Raw genomic sequence first — 27,190 nt, 5'->3', positions numbered from 1 at the left:
TGAAAACCAGTATTTCTGGGAAACAACGCTGTTTTAAAGGTATAAAAAGCATAATTTTGGTGAGAAAACCATGTTTTTACAAGGATAAAGAATGATTCTTAGGAGAGAACTTTTTATTTCTGGGATAGGTACTGATATTTGTGTGACATTCTTCTAAAATTTGTCAGAAATTGATATTTCTGTTGGAAATGTCCTTATTTTGAAGAGGGAAAGAGGTATTCCAATAACAGTGTCTCATATGTTGCCACATGGGACCATTTGTAGAGAAAACGATTTCTATTGGGGATGAAAACCACTTTTTTTGGGTAGAAAATGCTACTTGTAATGATGACAAGCTTTGTCTTGGTAAGAAAATGAATTTTTTGCAAGATTCAAGAGTGATACCTAAGAGAGAACACATTTTTTTCTGGTGTAAGTCTTGATATTAGTGTGAAATACATGGGAAATTTGTCTGAAATGGATAATCCTTATGTTAATGTCATTATTTTGTAGGGGAAGACAGATATTCTGGAATCAGTGAGTCATAATTTGTTACAAAGCATCACTTTAAAGAGAATATGTCTTCTTTTGGGGATGAAAACCAGTAATTTTGGGAGAAATTGCTATTTGTAGGGATGAAAAGCATTAGTTTGGGAAGAAAACCATAGTTCTGCAAGGATGAAGAGTGATACGTAAGAGTGTACTTTTCATTTCTGGGATAAGTATTGATATTCATGTGATCTACTTCTAAAATCTGTCAGAAATGGATATTTCTGTTGGAAATGTCATTCTTTTTTAGATGAAAAGAGTTTTTCTGGAAACAATGTGTCATATTTGGCTACAAACGCTAATTTTGAAGAGAAATCGATTTCTTTTGGTGATTAAAACCACCTTTATGTTTAGAACATGCTGTTTGTAGAGATGAAAAACATTATTTTGGTAAGAAAACCATATTTTTGCAAGGGTAAAGAGTGATACCTAAGAGAGACCTTTTTATTTCTGGTATAAGTATTGATATTCCTGTGAAATTTTTCTAAAATCTGTCAGAAAAGGATATATCTGTTGGAAATGTCCTTATTTTGTAGAGGAGTAAAGGTGTTTCTGTAAGTAAAGTCCTCAATTTGTAGAAGAGAAAAGGTATTCTGGAAGCAATGTGTCCTATTTTGCTACAAAGCTTCATTTTATAGAGAAAATGTCTTCTTCTGGGGATGAAAACCAGTATTTCTGGGAAACAACGCTGTTTTAAAGGTATAAAAAGCATAATTTTGGTGAGAAAACCATGTTTTTACAAGGATAAAGAATGATTCTTAGGAGAGAACTTTTTATTTCTGGGATAGGTACTGATATTTGTGTGACATTCTTCTAAAATTTGTCAGAAATCGATATTTCTGTTGGAAATGTCCTTATTTTGAAGAGGGAAAGAGGTATTCCAATAACAGTGTCTCATATGTTGCCACAGGGGACCATTTGTAGAGAAAACGATTTCTATTGGGGATGAAAACCACTTTTTTTGGGTAGAAAATGCTACTTGTAATGATGACAAGCTTTGTCTTGGTAAGAAAATGAATTTTTTGCAAGATTCAAGAGTGATACCTAAGAGAGAACACATTTTTTTCTGGTGTAAGTCTTGATATTAGTGTGAAATACATGGGAAATTTGTCTGAAATGGATAATTCTTATGTTAATGTCATTATTTTGTAGGGGAAGACAGATATTCTGGAATCAGTGAGTCATAATTTGTTACAAAGCATCACTTTAAAGAGAATATGTCTTCTTTTGGGGATGAAAACCAGTAATTTAGGGAGAAATTGCTATTTGTAGGGATGAAAAGCATTAGTTTGGGAAGAAAACCATAGTTCTGCAAGGATGACGAGTGATACGTAAGAGTGTACTTTTCATTTCTGGGATAAGTATTGATATTCATGTGACCTACTTCTAAAATCTGTCAGAAATGGATATTTCTGTTGGAAATGTCATTCTTTTTTAGATGAAAAGAGTTTTTCTGGAAACAATGTGTCATATTTGGCTACAAACGCTAATTTTGAAGAGAAATCGATTTCTTTTGGTGATGAAAACCACCTTTATGTTTAGAACATGCTGTTTGTAGAGATGAAAAACATTATTTTGGTAAGAAAAGCATATTTTTGCAAGGGTAAAGAGTGATACCTAAGAGAGACCTTTTTATTTCTGGTATAAGTATTGATATTCCTGTGAAATTTTTCTAAAATCTGTCAGAAAAGGATATATCTGTTGGAAATGTCCTTATTCTGTAGAGGAGTAACGGTGTTTCTGTAAGTAAAGTCCTCAATTTGTAGAAGAGAAAAGGTATTCTGGAAGCAATGTGTCATATTTTGCTACAAAGCTTCATTTTGTAGAGAAAATGTCTTCTTCTGGGGATGAAAACCAGTATTTCTGGGAAACAACGCTGTTTTAAAGGTATAAAAAGCATAATTTTGGTGAGAAAACCATGTTTTTGCAAGGATAAAGAATGATTATTAGGAGAGAACTTTTTATTTCTGGGATAGGTACTGATATTTGTGTGCCATTCTTCTAAAATTTGTCAGAAATCGATATTTCTGTTGGAAATGTCCTTATTATGAAGAGGGAAAGAGGTATTCCAATAACAGTGTCTCATATGTTGCCACAGGGGACCATTTGTAGAGAAAACGATTTCTATTGGGGATGAAAACCACTTTTTTTGGGTAGAAAATGCTACTTGTAATGATGACAAGCTTTGTCTTGGTAAGAAAATGAATTTTTTGCAAGATTCAAGAGTGATACCTAAGAGAGAACACATTTTTTTCTGGTGTAAGTCTTGATATTAGTGTGAAATACATGGGAAATTTGTCTGAAATGGATAATTCTTATGTTAATGTCATTATTTTGTAGGGGAAGACAGATATTCTGGAATCAGTGAGTCATAATTTGTTACAAAGCATCACTTTAAAGAGAATATGTCTTCTTTTGGGGATGAAAACCAGTAATTTAGGGAGAAATTGCTATTTGTAGGGATGAAAAGCATTAGTTTGGGAAGAAAACCATAGTTCTGCAAGGATGAAGAGTGATACATAAGAGTGTACTTTTCATTTCTGGGATAAGTATTGATATTCATGTGACCTACTTCTAAAATCTGTCAGAAATGGATATTTCTGTTGGAAATGTCATTCTTTTTTAGATGAAAAGAGTTTTTCTGGAAACAATGTGTCATATTTGGCTACAAACGCTAATTTTGAAGAGAAATCGATTTCTTTTGGTGATTAAAACCACCTTTATGTTTAGAACATGCTGTTTGTAGAGATGAAAAACATTATTTTGGTAAGAAAAGCATATTTTTGCAAGGGTAAAGAGTGATACCTAAGAGAGACCTTTTTATTTCTGGTATAAGTATTGATATTCCTGTGAAATTTTTCTAAAATCTGTCAGAAAAGGATATATCTGTTGGAAATGTCCTTATTCTGTAGAGGAGTAACGGTGTTTCTGTAAGTAAAGTCCTCAATTTGTAGAAGAGAAAAGGTATTCTGGAAGCAATGTGTCATATTTTGCTACAAAGCTTCATTTTGTAGAGAAAATGTCTTCTTCTGGGGATGAAAACCAGTATTTCTGGGAAACAACGCTGTTTTAAAGGTATAAAAAGCATAATTTTGGTGAGAAAACCATGTTTTTGCAAGGATAAAGAATGATTCTTAGGAGAGAACTTTTTATTTCTGGGATAGGTACTGATATTTGTGTGACATTCTTCTAAAATTTGTCAGAAATTGATATTTCTGTTGGAAATGTCCTTATTTTGAAGAGGGAAAGAGGTATTCCAATAACAGTGTCTCATATGTTGCCACAGGGGACCATTTGTAGAGAAAACGATTTCTATTGGGGATGAAAACCACTTTTTTTGGGTAGAAAATGCTACTTGTAATGATGACAAGCTTTGTCTTGGTAAGAAAATGAATTTTTTGCAAGATTCAAGAGTGATACCTAAGAGAGAACACATTTTTTTCTGGTGTAAGTCTTGATATTAGTGTGAAATACATGGGAAATTTGTCTGAAATGGATAATTCTTATGTTAATGTCATTATTTTGTAGGGGAAGACAGATATTCTGGAATCGGTGAGTCATAATTTGTTACAAAGCATCACTTTAAAGAGAATATGTCTTCTTTTGGGGATGAAAACCAGTAATTTAGGGAGAAATTGCTATTTGTAGGGATGAAAAGCATTAGTTTGGGAAGAAAACCATAGTTCTGCAAGGATGAAGAGTGATACGTAAGAGTGTACTTTTCATTTCTGGGATAAGTATTGATATTCATGTGACCTACTTCTAAAATCTGTCAGAAATGGATATTTCTGTTGGAAATGTCATTCTTTTTTAGATGAAAAGAGTTATTCTGGAAACAATGTGTCATATTTGGCTACAAACGCTAATTTTGAAGAGAAATCGATTTCTTTTGGTGATGAAAACCACCTTTATGTTTAGAACATGCTGTTTGTAGAGATGAAAAACATTATTTTGGTAAGAAAACCATATTTTTGCAAGGGTAAAGAGTGATACCTAAGAGAGACCTTTTTATTTCTGGTATAAGTATTGATATTCCTGTGAAATTTTTCTAAAATCTGTCAGAAAAGGATATATCTGTTGGAAATGTCCTTATTTTGTAGAGGAGTAAAGGTGTTTCTGTAAGTAAAGTCCTCAATTTGTAGAAGAGAAAAGGTATTCTGGAAGCAATGTGTCATATTTTGCTACAAAGCTTCATTTTATAGAGAAAATGTCTTCTTCTGGGGATGAAAACCAGTATTTCTGGGAAACAACGCTATTTTAAAGGGAAAAAAGCATAATTTTGGTGAGAAAACCATGTTTTTGCAAGGATAAAGAATGATTCTTAGGAGAGAACTTTTTATTTCTGGGATAGGTACTGATATTTGTGTGACATTCTTCTAAAATTTGTCAGAATTCGATATTTCTGTTGGAAATGTCCTTATTTTGAAGAGGGAAAGAGGTATTCCAATAACAGTGTTTCATATGTTGCCACAGGGGACCATTTGTAGAGAACACGATTTCTATTGGGGATGAAAACCACTTTTTTTGGGTAGAAAATGCTACTTGTAATGATGACAAGCTTTGTCTTGGTAAGAAAATGAATTTTTTGCAAGATTCAAGAGTGATACCTAAGAGAGAACACATTTTTTTCTGGTGTAAGTCTTGATATTAGTGTGAAATACATGGGAAATTTGTCTGAAATGGATAATTCTTATGTTAATGTCATTATTTTGTAGGGGAAGACAGATATTCTGGAATCAGTGAGTCATAATTTGTTACAAAGCATCATTTTAAAGAGAATGTGTCTTCTTTTGGGGATGAAAACCAGTAATGTAGGGAGAAATTGCTATTTGTAGGGATGAAAAGCATTAGTTTGGGAAGAAAACCATAGTTCTGCAAGGATGAAGAGTGATACGTAAGAGTGTACTTTTCATTTCTGGGATAAGTATTGATATTCATGTGACCTACTTCTAAAATCTGTCAGAAATGGATATTTCTGTTGGAAATGTCATTCTTTTTTAGATGAAAAGAGTTATTCTGGAAACAATGTGTCATATTTGGCTACAAACGCTAATTTTGAAGAGAAATCGATTTCTTTTGGTGATGAAAACCACCTTTATGTTTAGAACATGCTGTTTGTAGAGATGAAAAACATTAGTTTGGTAAGAAAACCATATTTTTGCAAGGGTAAAGAGTGATACCTAAGAGAGACCTTTTTATTTCTGGTATAAGTATTGATATTCCTGTGAAATTTTTCTAAAATCTGTCAGAAAAGGATATATCTGTTGGAAATGTCCTTATTTTGTAGAGGAGTAAAGGTGTTTCTGTAAGTAAAGTCCTCAATTTGTAGAAGAGAAAAGGTATTCTGGAAGCAATGTGTCATATTTTGCTACAAAGCTTCATTTTATAGAGAAAATGTCTTCTTCTGGGGATGAAAACCAGTATTTCTGGGAAACAACTCTATTTTAAAGGGAAAAAAGCATAATTTTGGTGAGAAAACCATGTTTTTGCAAGGATAAAGAATGATTCTTAGGAGAAAACTTTTTATTTCTGGGATAGGTACTGATATTTGTGTGCCATTCTTCTAAAATTTGCCAGAAATCGATATTTCTGTTGGAAATGTCCTTATTTTGAAGAGGGAAAGAGGTATTCCAATAACAGTGTTTCATATGTTGCTACAGGGGACCATTTGTAGAGAAAACGGTTTGTATTGGGGATGAAAACCACTTTTTTGGGTAGAAAATGCTACTTGTAATGATGACAAGCTTTGTCTTGGTAAGAAAATGAATTTTTTGCAAGATTCAAGAGTGATACCTAAGAGAGAACACATTTTTTTCTGGTGTAAGTCTTGATATTAGTGTGAAATACATGGGAAATTTGTCGGAAATGGATAATTCTTATGTTAATGTCATCATTTTGTAGGGGAAGACAGATATTCTGGAATCAGTGAGTCATCATTTGTTACAAAGCATCACTTTAAAGAGAATGTGTCTTCTTTTGGGGATGAAAACCAGTAATGTAGGGAGACATTGCTATTTGTAGGGATGAAAAGCATTAGTTTGGGAAGAAAACCATAGTTCTGCAAGGATGAAGAGTGATACCTAAGAGTGTACTTTTCATTTCTGGGATAAGTATTGATATTCATGTGACCTACTTCTATGGTCTTCTAATCTGACACATTGTTTCCAGAATAACTCTTTTCATCTAAAAAAGAATGACATTTCCAACAGAAATATCCATTTCTGACAGATTTTAGAAGTAGGTCACATGAATATCAATTCTTATCCCAGAAATGAAAAGTTCTCTCCTAAGAATCATTCTTTATCCTTGCAAAAACATGGTTTTCTCACCAAAATTATGCTTTTTATCCCTTTAAAATAGCATTGTTTCCCAGAAATACTGGTTTTCATCCCCAGAAGAAGACATTTTCTCTACAAAATGAAGCTTTGTAGCAAAATATGACACATTGCTTCCAGAATACCTTTTCTCTTCTACAAATTGAGGACATTAAATTAATCCTGAATTCTGCAGCCATGGGATGGTGCAAATACATGGAGATATAGCTGAAATGTCCCAGCTCTGCTTCCCAGGTTCATATTCATGGTTGGCAATGAGCAACAGGGAGGCAGCTGAGGTCTCTGGGGTACAGGGCTTATACTGCGATCTCTGAATGGGCTGGAGTTGTAGAATGAATTAAAAGGTAGTAGAAGAACAAGGGAAAACCAGGGGCTGACACAGGAATGAAGATGGCCAAAGAGCAGCACTGGAAGGAAGGCCCCAGAATCTTTGGGCAAAATTGGGAAAGGTTGGAGGCTGAAGGGCTAGGGAAGTTACTGTGTAAACACCCCCCACAGACACTATAAAACTACTATTCCAAGCTGCTGTAAATCCCAATAAACTGGCAAAATAACAGTAGCAGAGCACCGTTAAACTGCCCTCAACTCCCACCTCCAACAGCTTCCCAATGCACTAATGGCAACATCTGATTTTTGTACTATAGGCACAACCAGAACTCCCCATTGGTGGCATGTACAGCAAGCACCAGGCAGGCACTCATCCAGCTCCTCACATCTTCCCATTTTACACAAGCTCAGTTTCTCCAGGTCTTTGTGCAAGCCACAACATCATCCCCACAAAAGTCGACCTCTTTAGCTCGAAACAGACCTGAAGATGCCTACATTTTGGACTGAAAGTTTCAAGAAGGCTTTTTTGTTTATCTCTAATTACGAACAAGACCTAATTTATCTCCAATTACGAACTACAAACTGCTTTCTATTTTGGTCTTTCCTTTGCAAAGAGCCAGTAAAGACTTCAGTACATCATTGCCCTGTGATAAAAACACTTTTTTTTCCCATCCATTTAAGGTGCCAGACTCCAGATTTCCTGCTGCAGAACATGCCACTCTCCTTTCTAATGATGCATTTCCCAGGTGTTCCTGAATGGGATACCTTGGAGAGACTGCTGGCACAGCTGGTGTACATTTCCTTGGGGCTTTGAACCAGGTAGCAGCAGTCTAACTTAGCAACTCAAATGTGACCAAGAATAAGCTCTGTGGCGCATTGCATTTGAAAACAGATACCGCAGATTCAGACTGTGATGATTACAGGTTTTTGAGATGTATTTCTGCCTGGAGTTGATGCAGAAAGATTCAACAACCCATATTTCAAAAGGGATTGGAGGAGAGGGAAAATAAAACCCATAGATTTGGAAACTTTCCCAACAACTGCAATATATAAAGCAGTTTGATTTTTATAATTGAGATTTTGGGCTAAAAGTTGATAATGCTGCTGTGGTTATTACTCAATACCAATCAGATGAACAGTCCAGTAAACTGTTTTGTTTTCTTGATCCAATGCCACTTATCTTCTGATAAAACACCATCACAAAGGAAAAAAAAAAAAAAAAAAAAAAAGACAACACATGAATTACATAAGGGCAAATACGAGGAGGGCGCTTGTATTTTGTCAGAGTTGCACTCACATTTTTGTAAATGAGTTTTTTTACTCTGATCCAATCCATATACAGTCTAATGATAGAAAGAAAAGAACACAAACCCAGCATCTAGACAAGGATCTGCAACTTGGGGTCAGGCTGCATGGGAACACCAACACATATAACCATAAGAAAACATGCAGTTAGCCAAGGGTCAGAATCCGTGGGACACAAGACCTCATCGGCTGTAGCACTTATGGCAACATTTTGTTAACCACACGCTATTACTTAACAGTAAGCTCCAGAAGTGCACACATCAATCAGCTCAAGGTACTTCAGGAAGTAACACTTCACTATATAGTATATATATATATATATATATATATATAGTAGCACTATAGAGAGCCTCAGTTTATAAGGGATGTCACATTAGCTTTGCATCCTGCTGGAGCGCTGGGATTTAAAATAAGCACACTGCCCTTGTCCATTCTGATGAAAGAAATGAAAACAAACTCAGAAGTTCTAATCAGAGTTAGAAAATGCGGAGGATTAGGTTGCTTTAGATGGACGCATTTTGACATGCACCATTTGCCTGTGGCTTTTTATCACTGGAAAAGCATCATTAAGCCTTACCTAAGCACTGGCAGGAAAGAATAATGCAAAGATGGGGAGCAACATGATTCTAGACAGTAATTTTTTACTTCTGACCGCTGTACATGATCACCCCGTTAAGGGAAAACAAATGCAGTAAGAAGCTGCTTTGTGAAAGGCTGGAGCCTCTTAAGACCAGAGCTTGCACAGCTAACTTGACAGTCTTGAGAAGTCATATTGTACCAGAAGAGGTTTAGATTAGACATAAGAAAGAACTTTTTCTCTCAGAAAGTGGTCAGGCACTGGAATGGCTGCCCAGGGAGGTGGTGGAGTTGCCATCCCTGGCAGTGTTCAAGAGGTGTCTGGATGAGGAGCTACGAGATATGGTTTAGTGGTTTGTGGTAGCAATGGTAATGGGAAGACGGTTGGACTAGGTGACCTTGTAGGTCCTTTCCAACCTTGTGACTCTATGATTCTATGAAACTCTAAATTTAACTTGAAATTTTTATTAAATGGCATTGGACAATTTGCAACAGAGACTTAAAACAACTTGCGAAATACAGAGGCTAACTATCTTCTAGATGTACTCAAGGGCAACGAGAGATTTCATTCAAGGAGAGCCGTGAAAAACAATCACACTCCTAGAAAACAAGGTGCGTTGGGATGGAAAGAGGCAATGGCACCTGACAGCAGAGAACAGCATGGAGAGAGCACCAGGGCAGCACAGGAAAAAATGTAGAAATAAGAGATCTTTGTAGGTAAACAAGACCATGGTCGGGTTAGTCAGGTAAACAGGACTGAAGTCATAACTTTTTTTTAATGTGATAAATCATGCATGCATGAGTGGATGCACTATTTCAGTGCATGAAATAGTGTCTGTCAGTGAAGTACACACAAAGGAAAGGCATGGGAAAAACAAAAGTGACAGCCATTCAAGTGGGCAAAAACCGTAGAAAACTCTAATCGAGCTTTTGCAGAAAGAAGGAAATAGAGCAAGAATGCACATTATTCCACCAGGATTTATAACACCAATAACACAAGGATAATGGAATAGAGTGAATATTACCAACATCTGGAAAATGCTTTTCTCCTTTTTTAAAAAATAAATATAAAAAACAAGCAACATAGAAATTCTCTAGGTATTTTTACAGAAATCCTAAAAGGTATTATTTTGCTGTTTAGAGAACCATATTCTTCATTAAGCAGCCAATGTTACTCCCAAAATGACCTCTAAAATTACTTTTTTTCCTCCATATCTCACTTACATAGATCCAAAAAATTCTCTGCTACCAGCTGAGAAAATGAAGTCGACACCCGACTTATTACCCAGCTGCTGATTTGAGAAGACTGTGGTGGATCTACTGAAAAAATAGAGGTACATGTTATATTAATAAATAAATAAATATGTGAACAAACACAGCATTTTACATTATCAGATCTATTGCGCGTCAGCATCTGGATGACCTCTACATGAAAACAAAAAGTGTCTGTTACAAACATTGGAATGGAAGAGATCAACAGACTGATCTGACACACCTCAAGTTGGAACAGTGAGGTACACCCTTCAATAGGGCTGAGTTGCAAAAATCCCTGATGTAATGGAATGGGTTACTCAATCATGTCATAGATGATGCTCGTTTAACAACAATATTGGAGTTGGTAAAGAAAGCTTGTTCAGTGATAGCATAAAATATGAGAGGGACAATTAATAGGTTGTTTTGCTTTTCCCTATATGGCAAGAGGATACAGTCTATGTTCATTTAAGAATTCCTGGGACAGGTGAAATAAATTGCTCCAAAGCTTAAGGCATACAAGTTGAAGGAAGCACTGTGTACCACAAATAAAGTGAATGTAACAAAGCATCTTAATAAAGATTTTATTTTCCTAAGACATTTTAAAGAAGCTTTTTTTCTTTATGCTGGAAAAAAAAAATAAATAAAAAGCTAAAATATAAAAATTTTTAAAACATAAATAATAGTTATTTTGAAAAGAGTTTGCCCTGTTCCCCCAAAAGGAACTGTATCCTTCCTGATGTACTCACCTTTTACTGTTACTCTGTCCTCATTACTATACAATAAGACAATTAAGTTAACTGTTCAACTTCTCACCAACACACTCAAAAGACAGGCAGTCAGTAGAATGCAGTACAAGGATCAGTTCCCACCTTTCAGCTCCAGCCTACTAATATTTGTAAACTTTTCTAGCCTAAACTGCAGAGGACACACACAAGCAAAGAAAGAGATGGCTTTCCTACAGCACTCTGCTCAGGGAAGGCTCTCACTTATACAGAGGAGATGTGGGATTTAATCTGTCTGAGAGTTAGGCTTCAAACTCCCGCTTTATGAGTAAAACAAACAGTTAGTTCAAGGCAAAATACTCCTTCACGAGCCTGGGTGTCCAACCCTTCGGCTTTCCAAATGGTAAACTGCTTGGCCCAACAAGTAAAGAGGAATTGTCTTGAGCTGCATATACCTATGTTGTTCATTAAGTAATGCCCCCTATTTATTTCCATGGACACTACAACCAATACAAAGTGAACAACAGTGTTTCATAAAGCAAATTCTCAGCTACAAAACACTATTTTTTAACACAGTCACCACCATTAGTTATGCATTTTTGCCAGTGACAAACAGGAGCCTCAGTGCTGCCCCTATATTATATCTAACCTAAATTTACACTCAAGTTTGAAACCATTCCTCCTTGTTCTGTCACCCTGCTAAAGAGTCTGACCCCTTCTTTCCTGTAGCTCAAATTTAGATACTGAAATATTTTGATATGGTGAAATTCAGTGACACACTTTTGCTTCATAAGCCCTTCCATGTCAGACACCACTGTGTCAGACTGCACCTCTACTGCCATCCATTACTAAATGTAACAGGAAATAAGTGGGAAAGTTCAACCTCTACTGCCATACCTCCAACATCCGCCTCTGATGCCAAGAGATAACATCATAAAATAGGATAGGATGCACTGTTTTATATATAAGTAACAAAACATTTTAAATATTTTTCTAAAAACAAAAAAAGAGAGGAACATTTCCCAGAAGCGTAGACTTAGAAAAATATTTTCAATTATCAAAGTTGTTTTAATAAGTTATATTTCAGATGTTTCACTTTCCACAGCAGAAAACAGAATTCAAAAACCAAGTAAAATTAAACAATGCTGAAAAGTGTTATGAATTCATTTCTCACAGACAGTCCTGCTGTCTCAGTTAAAGAGCAAATCTGTTGACGTTGAATATTTTAACACAGTGATCAGCTCCACAACTTGCAAGCTGCAACCACTCGCTGTTGTTCTGATCATTATGTCCAGCTCTGCCCTCACGATGTCTCCAACACAAACGTTTCACAGCAAGAGCATGGCTTTGGCTGCAACAAAAAGAAATCCATACGTAACTGCAAAATGTCATGCACAGTTGGGTAGGTGAATGTAAACATCAACATTTATATAATTAGTAGGCTTAACTCTACCAACTGAGGAAAAGCTGACTTGTGACAATCAGCAGGTATGAAGTCCCTAAAATAAGTAGGGCCATTAATGCCAGTGACACTTTATCTTCACAGTCATCAATAATTTAAACGATTATTGATTTAAGTTTTATCATGTTAGGCTGCAGATCTAGCATCTCAGTTACTGAGATAGAACAGATTTCTGGCTTTCAGTGTGTCATTTCCTGTCATTTGGCATCTCTTTCAAATTCACTTCAAGTACACAGGCCAAAGTCACTATCAGCTTTCCTTTCTGATACTATCGATGCCAATACATAGAGAAAGAATCTAAGAAAATGTTCCAAATTAAATATTCAAAGTTTCTCTGTAGAGGTTCTCTTACTGTCACCATAGCAGCACTGCCCATTCAGCTTATAAATCCTTTAGTTTTTGCTATAAGCTGCTCTTTAAAACTTTGTCATCTACTTCAAAATTCTTCTCGAGTGTATACAAACAGCAACTCAGTGATTCTCTCCCCCTACCATTCAGTATTTTCTATTATCTTGTTCTATGGTTAACAATAATAAAGCTTTATTTTTTATTTTCATATTATTTTTAAAAACATCTGCATGCTTCCAGGGTTCAGCCTTTTCCTAAAAGGTTATCAAATTGGTATGAAAATAAAGCAGTTTCATACCATTTTACAATGGAAGAACAAAATTCCAGTACTAACAGTCTTGGTAAGAATACATTGCTCCTAAGATACTTCAGATGATATACCTGTTATCCATCTCAACACACTTGGTCCAGTCAGCTGCTGATGGTTCTTGCCCACTCTGCTTCCATGTGTAAAAGTTAATCTTCCCATTCTCTAAGCCTATTGCAACAACATACCTATAAAGAGAACAACTGCGTTAATTCTAAATTCTACTCCGTAAACTCATTTGGTTGGAATTTGGTTAGAATAAAAAATACAATACTTATAAGCAGCTTATTGCAGCATCAGGCCAGTCAATATCATTGCAAGAACAAATGTGTCTCAGATGCATTAGCCCACTCTGTCATCCTCTCCCCAGCCCCCCCACACCTGAAAACAGGTTAGGATTCAAATAGCCAAATACTTGACTGCTAAACGTTAAGAACTGTTAAACCAGACAAAATTACTAAAGGGAAAAAACATACTAATTTCGAGTTTAACTCAGTATAGCATTATATAAAGTCAGCAATACCTTCCATCAGGAGCGAGCACCCAGCTGATGCTAACGGCAGTAACAGAATCTCCAGCATCCAATACTGTTGAACAAGGTTTGATTGAATCCAACACACTGCCTTCAGTAGTCACAGATAAATCACACTGACCCCAGATGATGACCTGTGAGAAAGAGAATCACCTAGGAACCCCTCTGTTACAATACTCCCAGAGCACAGAACAAAGGCAACGACCCCTAGAAGTTTCTACCTACAAAGATTCAACTGTTTAGAAAGTCTGCTTAACTGCATTCAATATATTAATAATATGGATTATGTTATGAAAAAATCGATAAAGCCTTCAGCAGATACCCATAAGAGTTTGTGACATACGCTTATTTCACTGTGCAAAGTTGAGATGGGAGAAAAACCACAGTCTTGTATGTACATATTTGAACACTTTATCCAGCATATGAAAGCCTCCCTGATTTCTAAGGTAACACGCACTACAGTCTCTTAATCTTTATAGACTATGGGTCCATCAGAATACAGAAGTTGCTAATCTTAAATATACTTAAAATAATTCTGGGCTTTTAAAATTCCTTTTACATTAATTACCTTTTTGTCCCGACTGCCAGTAACAAAATACTTGCTATCCGGCGTCCAATCACAAGACCAAATGATTCGACTGTGAACAGCTGTATTTTTGTCTGTGTATGCACAGCAACTGAAAACTGGTCCTGGAATAAAACAAAGGAAAACGTTTACTTCAACTACTTTGCTTACTAGAAGTAACTAGAATAAGTAAGAATAATATGGACAGCAGGAATAACTGGACGTCATTCCACTCAACTTTAAAGCACTTGGGAGGTACTTAGTAGTAGTATTAAGAGTACTCTGTATGTTTCCCTGACACTTATCAATTGAACATAATTAGTACTGATTCAAGACCACACCAGACCATGTGTACATACATAGACCAGCAATCCACTACAGTTTCGAGTTGTTACCAATAAAGGCCCAAGAGCTCAAATCTCAATGATCCAAACGTAAGGCTTAATCTGCTCCCAACAAGATAAGCTGCAGTTTCACCGCACATAAAATCAGGCAGTAAATCTGATTAGCAGACAGCAAAGCTTTGGGAATGTTTTTCCTAATTAGAAAGAACTGTCATTTGAGAACACAGATGTTGAATAACCGCATTTATTGGGATGCCAGTAGAAGTAGTCTTGTTTTATACCAATAACAACGTTTTGTAGACTGAAAAGTTTGTGATGAATAGATAAAAAGATGGCTTCCTCTACTTTCTGTATGAATTCATACTCTTTAACCCAAAACGTTAACTACTCTGGACAATATGCCAAGCTTTAAAATAGAAGTCTGAGCAGAACGGAATCTCAATCCAGAACACAGACACTGTGTGACAGGTTGAAAATTCACTGCCAAGCCTGTAAGAAAACTCTACAGAGCTCAGTACCCTTGTAAGAGCCCAGTAGTGTTTAAGTGCTACTAAGTCAATGGTGCAATGTAATTGTTTTCAGCATAAGCGCCTGTTCGAGGAATCAATTCATGTTCAATAGCAATCTCCTTATGATTTTGCAAGGCTTAAAATCCTAATGAGAAAGTCAACTGAATCTTTACTATCAGTTCTATTTTACAGACAGAGGCAGCCTTAGCCAAATTAATCAATTGGGAGGGATTATAAGAAAGCCACACCAAAGACAGAAATTAATCCTGCCAAGAACCTCAAAGCATCATGCCCTGCAAAAAGGGACAAAGCAGTACTATGCAGGACACGCCAACGTAATACTGAACCTCTTAGTGTAGCTTGCACAGATCACCAAGACAATGGTTTTGCATGACAGAATACCAGTTTGAAATTCAGACACTACATTCCAGCTTGTATACTAGATGTCAGTAAATCTGTAATGTACAGTCACAAGCAAAAGGCAGCATGACAAACAGCAGACTCCAATAAAACAGTATTTAATGCCTGATCATACCCTTTTCTGCATTTTAACTCCTTTTATAGTTTTTCTATACACTATGAATTGCACTCCCTAAAGCTACAGGATCCCATACCACTATTAATACTCGATAGGTGTAAGGAAAGTATCCATTAAAATATTTTACCTATTACCTTTCAAATACTTTGAAGCCAAAAATACTTAACAAATCTTAAAGTCTTCAAATGCATAAACCCATCCCATGTACCTTACCTGACTCTGATGAGTCTTCTTCCCTCCACAGGGACCAATTTCTGTCTCTAGACACCGCTAACAGAAATTTGTCATTAGGTGAAAATGCCAGCTGAGTAACTGTCAGATTGTGAAATGGCAAACTCTGTATTTTCTTCCAAGAAGAAGTGCTCCACAAAATAATTGCTGCATGTTCTTTTCTGGAAGCCTGTGGAGGAAAAAGAAATAATAATAATATTTAAAAAATCAGTGTGAATTAAATGAGGCAAAGATAAAAATCACACATTTCAACACACCGATATGTTTAGGAGCTGCTTTTTTCATGACTTATAGACAACAGAGTTGCAGTCCAATTCCCTCTGCAAAGTTTCAAGATTCTTTCACTGCGTTCTACCAGCAATGACAATGTGTCGCTTATAAACAGCATTTTCTAACTATGTTTGTTAGAATTCCTCTTACTAACCACTTTAAATGAATCACATAATTATTTCCGAATAACATCTCTGCATTCAATCTCACCTTTGCAAGGCAGCTGCCATTTATAAGAAATCTTTCACATTAACTTAAAGAACAGACACAGTGCAGACTGAGTTTTGACATCTGCTCTGTCAGCCCTAGAAATATGACAGCACTTTTCACTAGATGGTGCTAGAATCTTTTCTTACCTTACAAGCTGAGGCAATTACAGTGTTTGAATTATTGCAAGCAACACAAAAAATTTCATATCCGTGTCCATACCTGAAATAAATTTCATAAACTATTTAGCACAGCACAGACTTTTCTGTAAGATGTATTAAGGTTTTTATATTAACTTAAATCCCTCTGCAAAAATGAAATCTATATACCAGGAACATCTTGCAATGAACAACACTTTCTGTTTTGCATTCCAAATAAATCCTAATAATGCTCTGCATTCAGTTTAAACATCTGCATAAACTCCTCCACGCTTGGAACTGTCTACAGACCAATCTCTCCAGCATATTTCATAGTCCTAAATCATCAGCAATACAAAACCTACTGTAATTATTAACAAAAAGCAGACAGCATTTAATGTACTCTTATTTTTTTGCAAAACAATTTTAATGCTATCAATAAAAATTAGAAGCCACACATTTTGTAGTCACAAAAGAAAAACAAAGACTAACAAACTACAATCAGTCACAGAAGAGATCAAAAGCAGAATAAAATAGGAAACATCTTAAAACAGTAGAAAAATATCAGCTAAATACCAGTTGCTGGAAGGAGGTACTGATTTATAGTACCTAAGCAAGCATTTCATTTTCTGTTCCAAGCAAAGCCATAAGAACCCTCAAATGAAATCTAGCCTATATTACTCACTTTTTTGTTCAAGAATGCAGGAATATTTAAGGAATAATACAGAAATCCCCAAGAACAAAGTTGAATGATCTTTGCATGAGGCCAGCCTTACTTGGAGTCACCTCCCTGTTTTCTAGCTTTCCTATCACCACTCCTGAACAATGACAATATAAGGACACTGTTTTCAATGCCATGAAGTACAGAAGTACCAGGGTTTGTTTATTACTCCTTATGTCCTTATGCTCAGACACTACTTTTACTTGATTACCCCTTGCTCTGTTTGACAGGGGTAACAACACTGAACTGTAGACAACTGACACAGAAAGGGACTAGTCTTTTCTACTACAAGGAAGATTCTTTACACCAAAGTCAATGCATTTTCTGACCTCTGTGAGAAAAGGTATCAAGAGAACTGCTATTTTATATCAGTTCAAACAGAACTCCACGAGTAAATGGGAGAGAAAACCAGTCAGCATTGCTGAAACATGATAAAAAATGCATGTTCAGCTTCAGAAGCTCCTGAGCTGAAAATAGTGAAACTCAGAGAACACTGAAGGGAACAACTCTCCTTGCAGTGTCTTCTTATGTACAGTTTTCTTTATAAGACAGCACAATTGCTCATACCCCAAATCATGTAGTCGAGTCTGCCATGCTGTAGGAAACAGCTAGACTCACCACAGCCAAAGTGCAAGGAGTCAGCCTCAGCCTGGGCAATACATCACACTGTCTTCCCTGCCAGCCACTCCATTTGCAGTTGCCTTTTTCTTGGATGTTGACTGACTAACTGAAGCAAGGATCTCTCATCTTTGGAAACAGACTCACCTACTGCCATTACCCTCACCAGGCATGACACTGGTCTCTAGAGAGGCACTTGGTCTCACCTATATCTGTGTGACTTTGTAAAAGACGCTGGTCTTATTTTCATTCAAGGAGGAAGACCTTAATGCTTCTGTTTAATAAGAGCAAAGTTGCGTACAGAAGATCAAAACGTTGCTCTGCAATATTAAATTACATGAGATAAAACCAAAGCAACTGAAGACTTGTTTCACAAGTTACTGCACAGGCTGTTCCTTCTTTACTGAATTTCACTGGAAGTATACTTTTAATAGAATAATATTTTCAGTTTAAAAAACTTGACTTTCAATGGTTCAACTGAAGGAGCGGGCTGAGGTGGTTGCTGAGCCGCTCTCCATCATATTTGAGAAGTCGTGGCTGTCAGGTGAGGTCCCGGATGATTGGAGGAAGGGTCACGTCACTCCCATTTACAAGAAGGGGAGCAGGGATGACCCGGGTAACTACAGGCCGGTGAGTCTCACCTCTGTGCCTGGGAAGATTATGGAACAGATCCTCCTGGACAACATGCTTGATCGCATAAAGAACAAGCATGTGATCCGAGACAGCCAGCATGGCTTCACCAGGGGAAGGTCATGCTTAACTAATCTTGTGGCCTTCTATGATGGAGTGACGGCGTTGGTGGATGAAGGGAAGGCGACCGATGTCATTTACCTGGACCTGAGCAAGGCCTTTGACATGGTCCCCCATCACATCCTCATCTCCAAATTGGAGGGAGGTGGATTTGATGGGTAGACAACTAGATGGATAAGCAATTGGTTGAAAGGCCGCAGACAGAGGGTGGTGGTCAATGGCTCTATGTCCAGGTGGAGGCCGGTAACGAGCGGCGTCCCTCAAGGGTCTGTCTTGGGACCGGTGCTCTTTAACATCTTTATTAATGACATCGATGAGGGAATGGAGTGCACCCTCAGCAAGTTTGCTGATGACACGAAGCTGAGTGGTGCAGTCGATACGGTGGAGGGAACAGATGCCATTCAGAGGGACCTTGACAGGCTGGAAAGCTGGGCTCGGGTGAACCTAATGAGGTTCAACACGGCAAAGTGCAAGGTTTTGCACTTGGGCCGGAAGAACCCCAGGCACCTGTACAGGCTGGGAGGAGTTGTCCTTGAGAGCAGCTCGGCTGAAAAAGACCTAGGGGTCCTGATAGATGAGAAACTTAACATGAGCCAGCAGTGCGCTCTGGCAGCCCGGAAAGCAAATGGGATCCTGGGCTCCATCAGGAGAGGGGTGGTCAGCAGGGATAGGGAGGTGATCGTCCCTCTCTACTCTGCTCTTGTGAGGCCCCATCTGGAGTACTGTGTCCAGGTGTGGAGCCCTCAGTACAAAAAAGATATGGAGATTTTGGAAAGGGTCCAGAAGAGGGCCACAAAGATGATGAGGGGGCTGGAGCACCTCCCCTATGAGGACAGGCTGAGGGAGTTGGGTTTGTTCAGCCTGGAGAAGAGAAGGTTGCGGGGTGACCTCATTGCAGCCTTTCAGTACCTGAAGGGAACTTACTCCCAGGAGGGGAGCAAACTCTTCGAAAGGGCTGATAATAGCAGGACTAGGGGAAATGGTTTTAAGTTGAAGGAGGGAAGATTTAGGTTGGATGTTAGGGGAAAGTTCTTTACTAGAAGGGTGGTTAGGTCCTGGAACAGGCTGCCCAGGGAGGTTGTGGATGCCCCGTCCTTGGAGGTGATCAAGACCAGGTTGGACGGGGCCCTGGGCAACCTGATCTAGTAAATGTGTATGTTTGGTGGCCCTGCTAGGCAGGGGGGTTGGAACTACATGATCCTTGAGGTCCCTTCCAACCCGGGTAATTCTGTGATTCTGTGATTCTGTGGTTTCCAATAAAAGGCAATTTTCAGAAAGCTGCTTTAAAAGTCATCAATATGACAACAACCCTTCTGGCGGAAGGGTGAGGGGAGGACACAATAGCTTCACCGTTATAAGACACAATCAGATTTGCAAATTAACATTCCAATTAAGCAGCCATCAGTCTCCCTCTTCCCAGAAGGCCTGTACACACTCTTCATTAAGTGCCAGCGCAACCTCAAACTTCAGACATGAGTGTGGGAGTCCGTCTGTAGGATATGCCCAGCAGTTACTCTATTCAACTGATATAGACAGTAATTTGTCACTTAAACAGATGGCTGTTTTGGCTGTAAGTAAAATCTCATGAACATCAGTTCCATATAACAAAGTCTTTGCAATACTGCTGACCAAAGGAGTTATCTGGAGAACTGTCCATCTCTTTAGAGCTAAATTCAAACAGAGTTCTGATCAAGGAGAAGAAGGTGCCTCCATCCGCCACAATGATGGGCCATCATCTGCTACAACTTCACCCCCCAGGAACAATCCCCAAAGCTTAAAGCAATGTCCTGAACAAGCGACAATTAGCATCAATAAGCTTCACACAAATCCTAGAAGGCCCAAGAAGATATAAACTCTCCCACTAGCCCCCAGAAAACAAACTAGACTACAGTATTTCTTCACTAGGAGAGTGGTTAGGCCCTGGAACAGGCTGCCCAGGGAGGTTGTGGATGCCCCGTCCTTGGAGGTGTTCAAGACCAGGTTGGATGGGGCCCTGGGCAACCTGATCTAGTAAAGGTGTATGTTTGGTGGCCCTGCCAGGCAGGGGGGTTGGAACTACATGATCCTTGAGGTCCCTTCCAACCCGGGTCATTCTGTGATTCATTCTGTGATTCTCTGATTCTGTAATATTATCTGTGCAAGCAGGGACTCATTGAGATGAGACTTCATTAAAGAAGACGGCAAGCCCCAGTCACAAGCCCTGCCTCCACCCATACACATTCAATCCCTTCCCTTCGTTACATAACGCAGCACTAAAAAAGGCTTCACAACGGAGAGAGAAGCAACTGTATGAATGAATAATGAAATCACATTCCCAGCCACAAGCAATTTTGCCCTAGCAATGTGTAATTCATAACATTTTTTTTAATGCACAGGTGAGTGGAATGGACATTCAAAGTTTTCAGGCAGATGATTACTGTAATTTTCTACTATCAAAAAGGATGTCTCAAGACTTCCAAGTGTATTACATAAAATGTACATATTGCATATATACATTCTATGGTAATTTTCCAAGAGGATAAGGATTAGCATAGTCTCATAGGATTTATCATATTTTTATCTTAAAGTTATTAGATTATGTAAAAAAAATTCAGCAAGTTCTTCATGCTAAAACCCACTCAACCAAACAGTTATCAAAACTGAACACGAATCCTTCAAAATTTGGTGCTGAACTAGAGCTGGGAATACACAAATGTCAATAACAAAGCGGTTATTTTTGGCAAGTCAGTTCCTCATGCTGTTTTTCTGCTGCCATGGTAACTTGAAATCTGCATTATGCAATTTCATGTTACTTCTTTCAAGATTATCCTGAACAAAAAAAATATATAAAAAAATATCTGAAAGGCAGCTTGCATTTTGTTTCCTTTACACAAAGGAATCTCTATCATTAACAGTTTCTCTAAAAACAGAAAAAAATGCTGGTAAGTCACCTGAGAACCATCATAAAATAAAGGATATTTTACTAAACAAGAGTTGCTAAGCAGTACCCCTATAACAGAATATCAGCAATAAACACTTGGTTAGACACTGAGAAACATCAGAGGCAAATGAAGGAAAATTTTGGCCTTAGCCTCTTTTCACTACTTATGATCACCACCAAACTACTTAAATAAAGCAGATGTATGAGCAGCCGTTGCGTGCATAGAAGCATTAAACACAAGCGTTGGTAATTACAAAACATACAGACACAGTCTAGTTCCTGCCAGCTTCCCTGGTGTAAAAGCATTTAAAAGTATTCAAAGAAGATTAACTGCCCAGCTGAACATAAAGATGAGTTCCCAGCAGAACCTCCTACTCGGTCAAATGAAAGCAATTTGCAAACAGCTTTCCTAAAATGCTGGGATTTTTTCTTTGTTGTTGTTTTAAATATTTCCTCTTCCCTTTTCCCTCCCCAAACAAAGCCATAAAACTGGTAAATGTAGTCATCAAAGACTCAACATTCTTGCTTCTGCCTGAGACTACTGTTTCAGGAGATTCACTTCAAATGAGTCATTCCTTTGTATACTCAAGATCAGAAATGAGAATGCTGCCCAACATATTTAGATATTCAGTTTCCTACTCACAGCTCTGCTTCCAGAGCAGCACTGATACCTAAACTCACTTCAAACAGCTGTGCAAAAGCTACAGTTAAGATTTTTTTTTCCATTATAACCTCCACTTCCTATCAGCTCCCTGGCACTACCATTTGCAACAGCCCCGAGAGGTTCAAATAGCTGAACTAATTGACATCCGCAGCAGAAAGACAGATGTGATCTGCAAAGTCTGCCAAAAAGCAAAAGAAAGCAAAAAATTCCTGCCCTTTTCTTCGGACTCCTACCTTTGTGATACGCACATTTATATTACAATATATATGCTGCACAGGGTCAAATCAGGTAGCGAGTCAGGTAGAATAATAAGACCAGACTACATTAATGTTGCGATAGCTTTCCAGAAAAGAAAGAAAAAGAAAAGGAAAACTTACAACTTCTGAATTTCAGGCCACAATGTATTCTGCAGCAAGTGATCCTCTTGAGGAGGTTCTAAAAGAAATTTGTGCGACATATTTAAATTTGGCAGCAGATAATCTAAAATCAGCTAAATTTAATACCCAATAAACCTCATTTTCTACTTCATACAGTAGAAAATAATCTCATACCTGTTAGGATCAGGGGTTGAAAATATATCTCAGGATACTGATTAGAAATCGTATTAAATGTTTCTTCATCCTCAGCTTCTCGAGCAGATATATCTCCTATTTAAAATAAGGACTTTATTAGCTGCAGAGAACATACTTGACATAAGAAAAAATAAGCATATATACAAGGGAAACCCCTCCATTACTTATCAAGTCCAAGCAACATTAATATAAACATTAGTGATTCTGGTGCACATGACACTGAGAAGTCTTATGAAAGAGCAGAAAGACAAGATTTTTGCCAAAATAAATTACTATTATTATTATTATTATTCCTCTCAAATAGGTTTTAGGACAATTTAGCTATATTAACATTAAAGATCCTGGAGACAAATCTCATTCAAATACTTCCTTTATCAGAAGGTATGAATTAATAAAAGTGTAGGCAGAAAAGAGTAAAAAAGATCCCACCTAATTTGTAGATTCCAGTTAAAGTACATTTTTACCACATGCTTTATCAAACACTAGACTTCCCAGTTCCAAACCCAGTCTCAAGACATGACTCAGTTATAGTTATCACTCCAAACAACTACCCTTCCTGGTATCCCCACCGCCTCTCCAAGAATAAGATCTGGTGTCTCTCTAGCCTTTACTGAATGAACATTTCTTCATGTTAGATTAACAATTCTTCTTTCCCAAGGATTCTCAGTTGCTCTCACTATTTTTGTTAGGTGCCATATTTAAGTGCTGCCAGACAAAATAAATACATTGCACAATTTATTTCTAGCTTATAAACTTGCAGTCAAGCTCACTATGAGAGACCAAACAAACAAACGCTGAAGAAATTATTTAAAATAAAAACTTTACACGTGAAGCATCATCATTTCTCCTTATTATTTCTTATTAGCCATACCTTCAAAAACAGCTTTATTGGATAAACCCAATGCTGGCACAGTTGCACCTTCTGGAAGGTCGGAAGACTGCTGAATTTAAAAAGAGAGAGAAAGGTTTCACAAATTGTCATGTAGGACCAGGTTTTAAAGGGCATGGGTTAATGAATCCCTTGACAACAGGGACTTTTCTAGAGAGAAGTGAATGGGAGGCTTTAGAAAACTCCCAACTCACACCACAGCACACCTGAGACAATATGAGGAACAAAGGGATTAAAAAAAGCTTTCTCTTAAGGCCTCAGCACAGAAGTTTTGTTGTAAAGCACGTATTTTCATTCCTACATTCAGGTATTCAACTGCTGATTTTATTTAGGACACACGATAAGGCTCAGCTGAGAGCACCACAGTCAGCAATGCAATAGGACTGGGAAGTAGTCTGTTCTGAGGTGAATTAAGGGAGTGTCTCTGCCCATGACTTCCAACTTCTGTATCATTACAGGTTGTGAGGCCTTCCTCTTCAGACAAAGTCTGTGTGAAACATTTTAGGATATCCTGGATCAAAACACAGCACTCAGTGGAAGACCTGATAAGGAAAGTCTACATAAAAGTAAAACAATGACATCTGCCAGCGTTATAAAAGCACAGTGTCATTTGGATAACGTCATTGATAGAAATACTTACAACAACTTCACACAATTAAAGCAACAGACAGCTACTTATGTAACTTCCTGCTACCAAAAATTAATAGATTTATTTCCTACATATTTTAAATGTTAAATGGAATGGAAGGCCTAATCTGACTTTGAGAAAACTCTGCTTTCAAGCTAGGAACACAAAGAGGTAACTATTCTGAAAGAGGTCTGCTCTACAAAATGCAAAGAAAATCAGAATTAGTTCCTAAAGTGAATGAGTAGCAAACAAAGGGTGGCAATACTGCAAGTCTTATCTTTCCACCAAGTAGGAACGCTCACTTGTATACAACAGCTATAGGCCTAAAAGAACTGAAATCTACTAGCCTCACAAGAAAACTACTATTGCCAAGAGGAAATATAGCACGAGCAAATGCATATCTATAAATATTTATACAGAACTACCAACAGCAGTGCTGAAAGCTTGGTATTATTTCCAAACATATGATTAAAAAGAAACAAATAAAACCAAGAAAACACAAAACAATGCAAAACCACACAATAATAATTACATATAGAGAAGATCACTACACCCCCAAATTAAGAAGAAGCACATTGTCAGCCACTATTGTTTGTTTTCAAACCATCAAATATATACACTGAAACAAATATACTTGGGCTGATTTTTATATTTTCAATTTGTCCATATTCTTTGCAAATCTTCAGACAACATGCCCTGTTTTATTTCAGGTATTTAGTGGGCATGGTGGTAGATAGGTGCACAGTTGGACTAGATGATCTTACTGTTCTCTTCCAACCTTAGTGGTTCTATAACACCATCATGAAACGTATTTGAAAAAGCACACAGAGAAACCATCAGAAGAGGAAGGAGATGTACAGTTAAGCTTCAGAATCATTACATTTTTTTAGTGGAAGTTAATGCACTCAATGTTTTCTGAAGTATTGATATTATTTACGTGGAAATAATTTATTGCTGCTTTAGAATACTTACATGGGAACGCAGCTTCTCCATTGGAATACCAGTGATGTTACTGAAATTTTCTATAAAATTCCTGGGAGCACAAAAAACTCGAAGCACTTTTTCATCTGCCCCTGACACAAACTGAAACCGGCCAATCATTGCCAGGCAACGCATGTCATACCCATGTACTTGAGGCCGTGCAATTTCATGCCACGTTACCTACACAAACAGAAATGCAGTTAAAATACGGTTCTTAATCAGAGAAGCAGCAAGATTCTGAGATGTAAAAAGCAATAATACATTATTTGCTGACTTTATTAACATGAAGGAAAGCTAACAGCGTTCTACTGATGTTCATAAAACTGATGTATGCTCACATATATCAGCTAACTCCCATCCTGCCACCAAATGACTTTCGTAATTAGTGAATGGTGTCACTGCCCAGGTCTCCTAGAGCATTTGCTTATCTCTGTGGCAAACTAGTCACTGAAAGCTCTTCATGCTATACCTTCAAGCAAAAGGGCACAAGTTGTTAAGAAAAAGGAGGACTGCACAGTATTTGATTGCTTTTAGAACCATAGCTCTGAAAGACCTAGCACAGTAGCAAGAAGTACCTGCTTCCATCATCTGCCTTTCATGATACATAATAGAATCACTGTCAATACAGTATAAGCTCCGACTTCCTGTTTTTTCTCCATAACCAGCATTAGCAAAATTACTTTGTAGAAGCTGTGCAAAAACTGACAAGACCAAAATGGCTCCTTATTGCAAAAACAATTGGAAAACCCTGATGATTTTAGAAACATTTTCACTGGAAACAGGTTTTTAGTTTCCTCATACGCCAAGAATTAATCCAAAGAAGAGAATTAACAGCTAACAAAAAAATTAAATGGGTAAGATATATATTTTTAATCATCACACAATGGAAAGAATATTAGCAAGAGTATATTAGATTGTTCTGCATGACAAATTGAAGTTATGTATTATTATGTATTATTGGAAGGTTTGGGTTAGATACAGGAGGTTTAGGTTAGATATGAGGAGGAAGTTTTTCCACACAGAGGGTGGTGACACACTGGAACAGGCTGCCCAAGGAGGCTGTGGATGCCCCATCCCTGGAGGCATTCAAGGCCAGGCTGGATGTGTCTCTGGGCAGCCTGATCTGTTGGTTGGTGACCCTGCACACAGCAGGGGCTTGAAACTAGATGATCATTGTAGTCCTTTTCAACCCATTCTATGTTTCTTCCTTATTTCTGCCATTAAAATGCAGCACTATATCAAAATTGGAATTTTACAGGATAATAAATTGTTTAGCATTATGTTCTCTTTTGATAAATATTGAGCTTTATTACTAACTCTTAACAGATATCTCAATCATCCAGAAAACATCAGACATTACCTACTGTAATCCTTCATATGGTAAACTGAGTATAGTAAGGAAAGGCTGACATTTTAAAAGCTTGCATTGCTTAGCATTCCATTCCCCTCCATATGACCCATATCTACAACCCCACACCTCACCCCCACCTACAGGATACTATAGCTTTCTCCTACAGCAAAAAGCATTGGTGTCACCTGACTTTACACACAGTCTATCCAGCCAGATGGCTGCTGTTTGTCAGATCAGGAAAAGTACAATAATTCAGTTCACTTAGATATGAATGCTGCCATCATTCTGCTAAATCAGTTCATTAATTCTAAAAATTCAGAGATAGCAGGAACAGCTGCATAGGTAAAACTCAGTTCTTCCAGACAAATATTTAGCAAACAGTACACATAATGAAAAACGGTGCTTCAGTAGGTCACAGAGAATATGCTATTGACAACTCTTTTGAATGCTGTCAGCTTACATAACATGCTAGGCCTGGACTTCATTTCCATATGTCAAATCCAGCATGCTATCTTTCCCACAGAGCTCTTGCACCTGCCAGCCTGGAGATGAGGGGAAAGAGGCAGGGAAACAAATTGGAGGCGCCCTTCTTAAAATAC

General features: G+C 37.5%; 1 protein-coding gene across 6 annotated transcripts in view; it reads right to left on the bottom strand.

Moving 5' to 3' along the window:
• Positions 1–10,892: 10,892 nt before the first annotated feature.
• ELP2 (elongator acetyltransferase complex subunit 2) overlaps positions 10,893–27,190 on the bottom strand; it is a 31,558-nt gene continuing 15,260 nt past the window's right edge. For 2 of the 6 annotated variants that reach the window (XM_015855185.3, XM_015855186.3), the window contains exons 13-22: positions 25,232–25,420; positions 23,614–23,683; positions 22,722–22,817; positions 22,548–22,605; positions 16,510–16,582; positions 15,866–16,052; positions 14,265–14,386; positions 13,688–13,830; positions 13,239–13,352; positions 10,893–12,398 (exon numbers count right to left, since the gene is read on the bottom strand). In XM_015855185.3, the coding sequence (XP_015710671.1) occupies positions 12,242–12,398; positions 13,239–13,352; positions 13,688–13,830; positions 14,265–14,386; positions 15,866–16,052; positions 16,510–16,582; positions 22,548–22,605; positions 22,722–22,817; positions 23,614–23,683; positions 25,232–25,420 (1,209 nt within the window). In that variant the 3' untranslated portion in view covers positions 10,893–12,241. The remainder of the gene's footprint in view (positions 12,399–13,238; positions 13,353–13,687; positions 13,831–14,264; positions 14,387–15,865; positions 16,053–16,509; positions 16,583–22,547; positions 22,606–22,721; positions 22,818–23,613; positions 23,684–25,231; positions 25,421–27,190) is intronic. The other 4 variants (XM_015855187.3, XM_015855188.3, XR_014943453.1 and 1 more) reach the window with 2 other exon arrangements.

Source organism: Coturnix japonica, chromosome 2 (genome assembly GCF_054131305.1).
Source record: "Coturnix japonica strain WE chromosome 2, WE-NBRP24, whole genome shotgun sequence".
Taxonomy (NCBI): Eukaryota; Metazoa; Chordata; class Aves; order Galliformes; family Phasianidae; genus Coturnix; species Coturnix japonica.
Note: the sequence above shows the minus strand (reverse complement) of the source record. Positions and strands in the feature narration are given on the sequence as shown.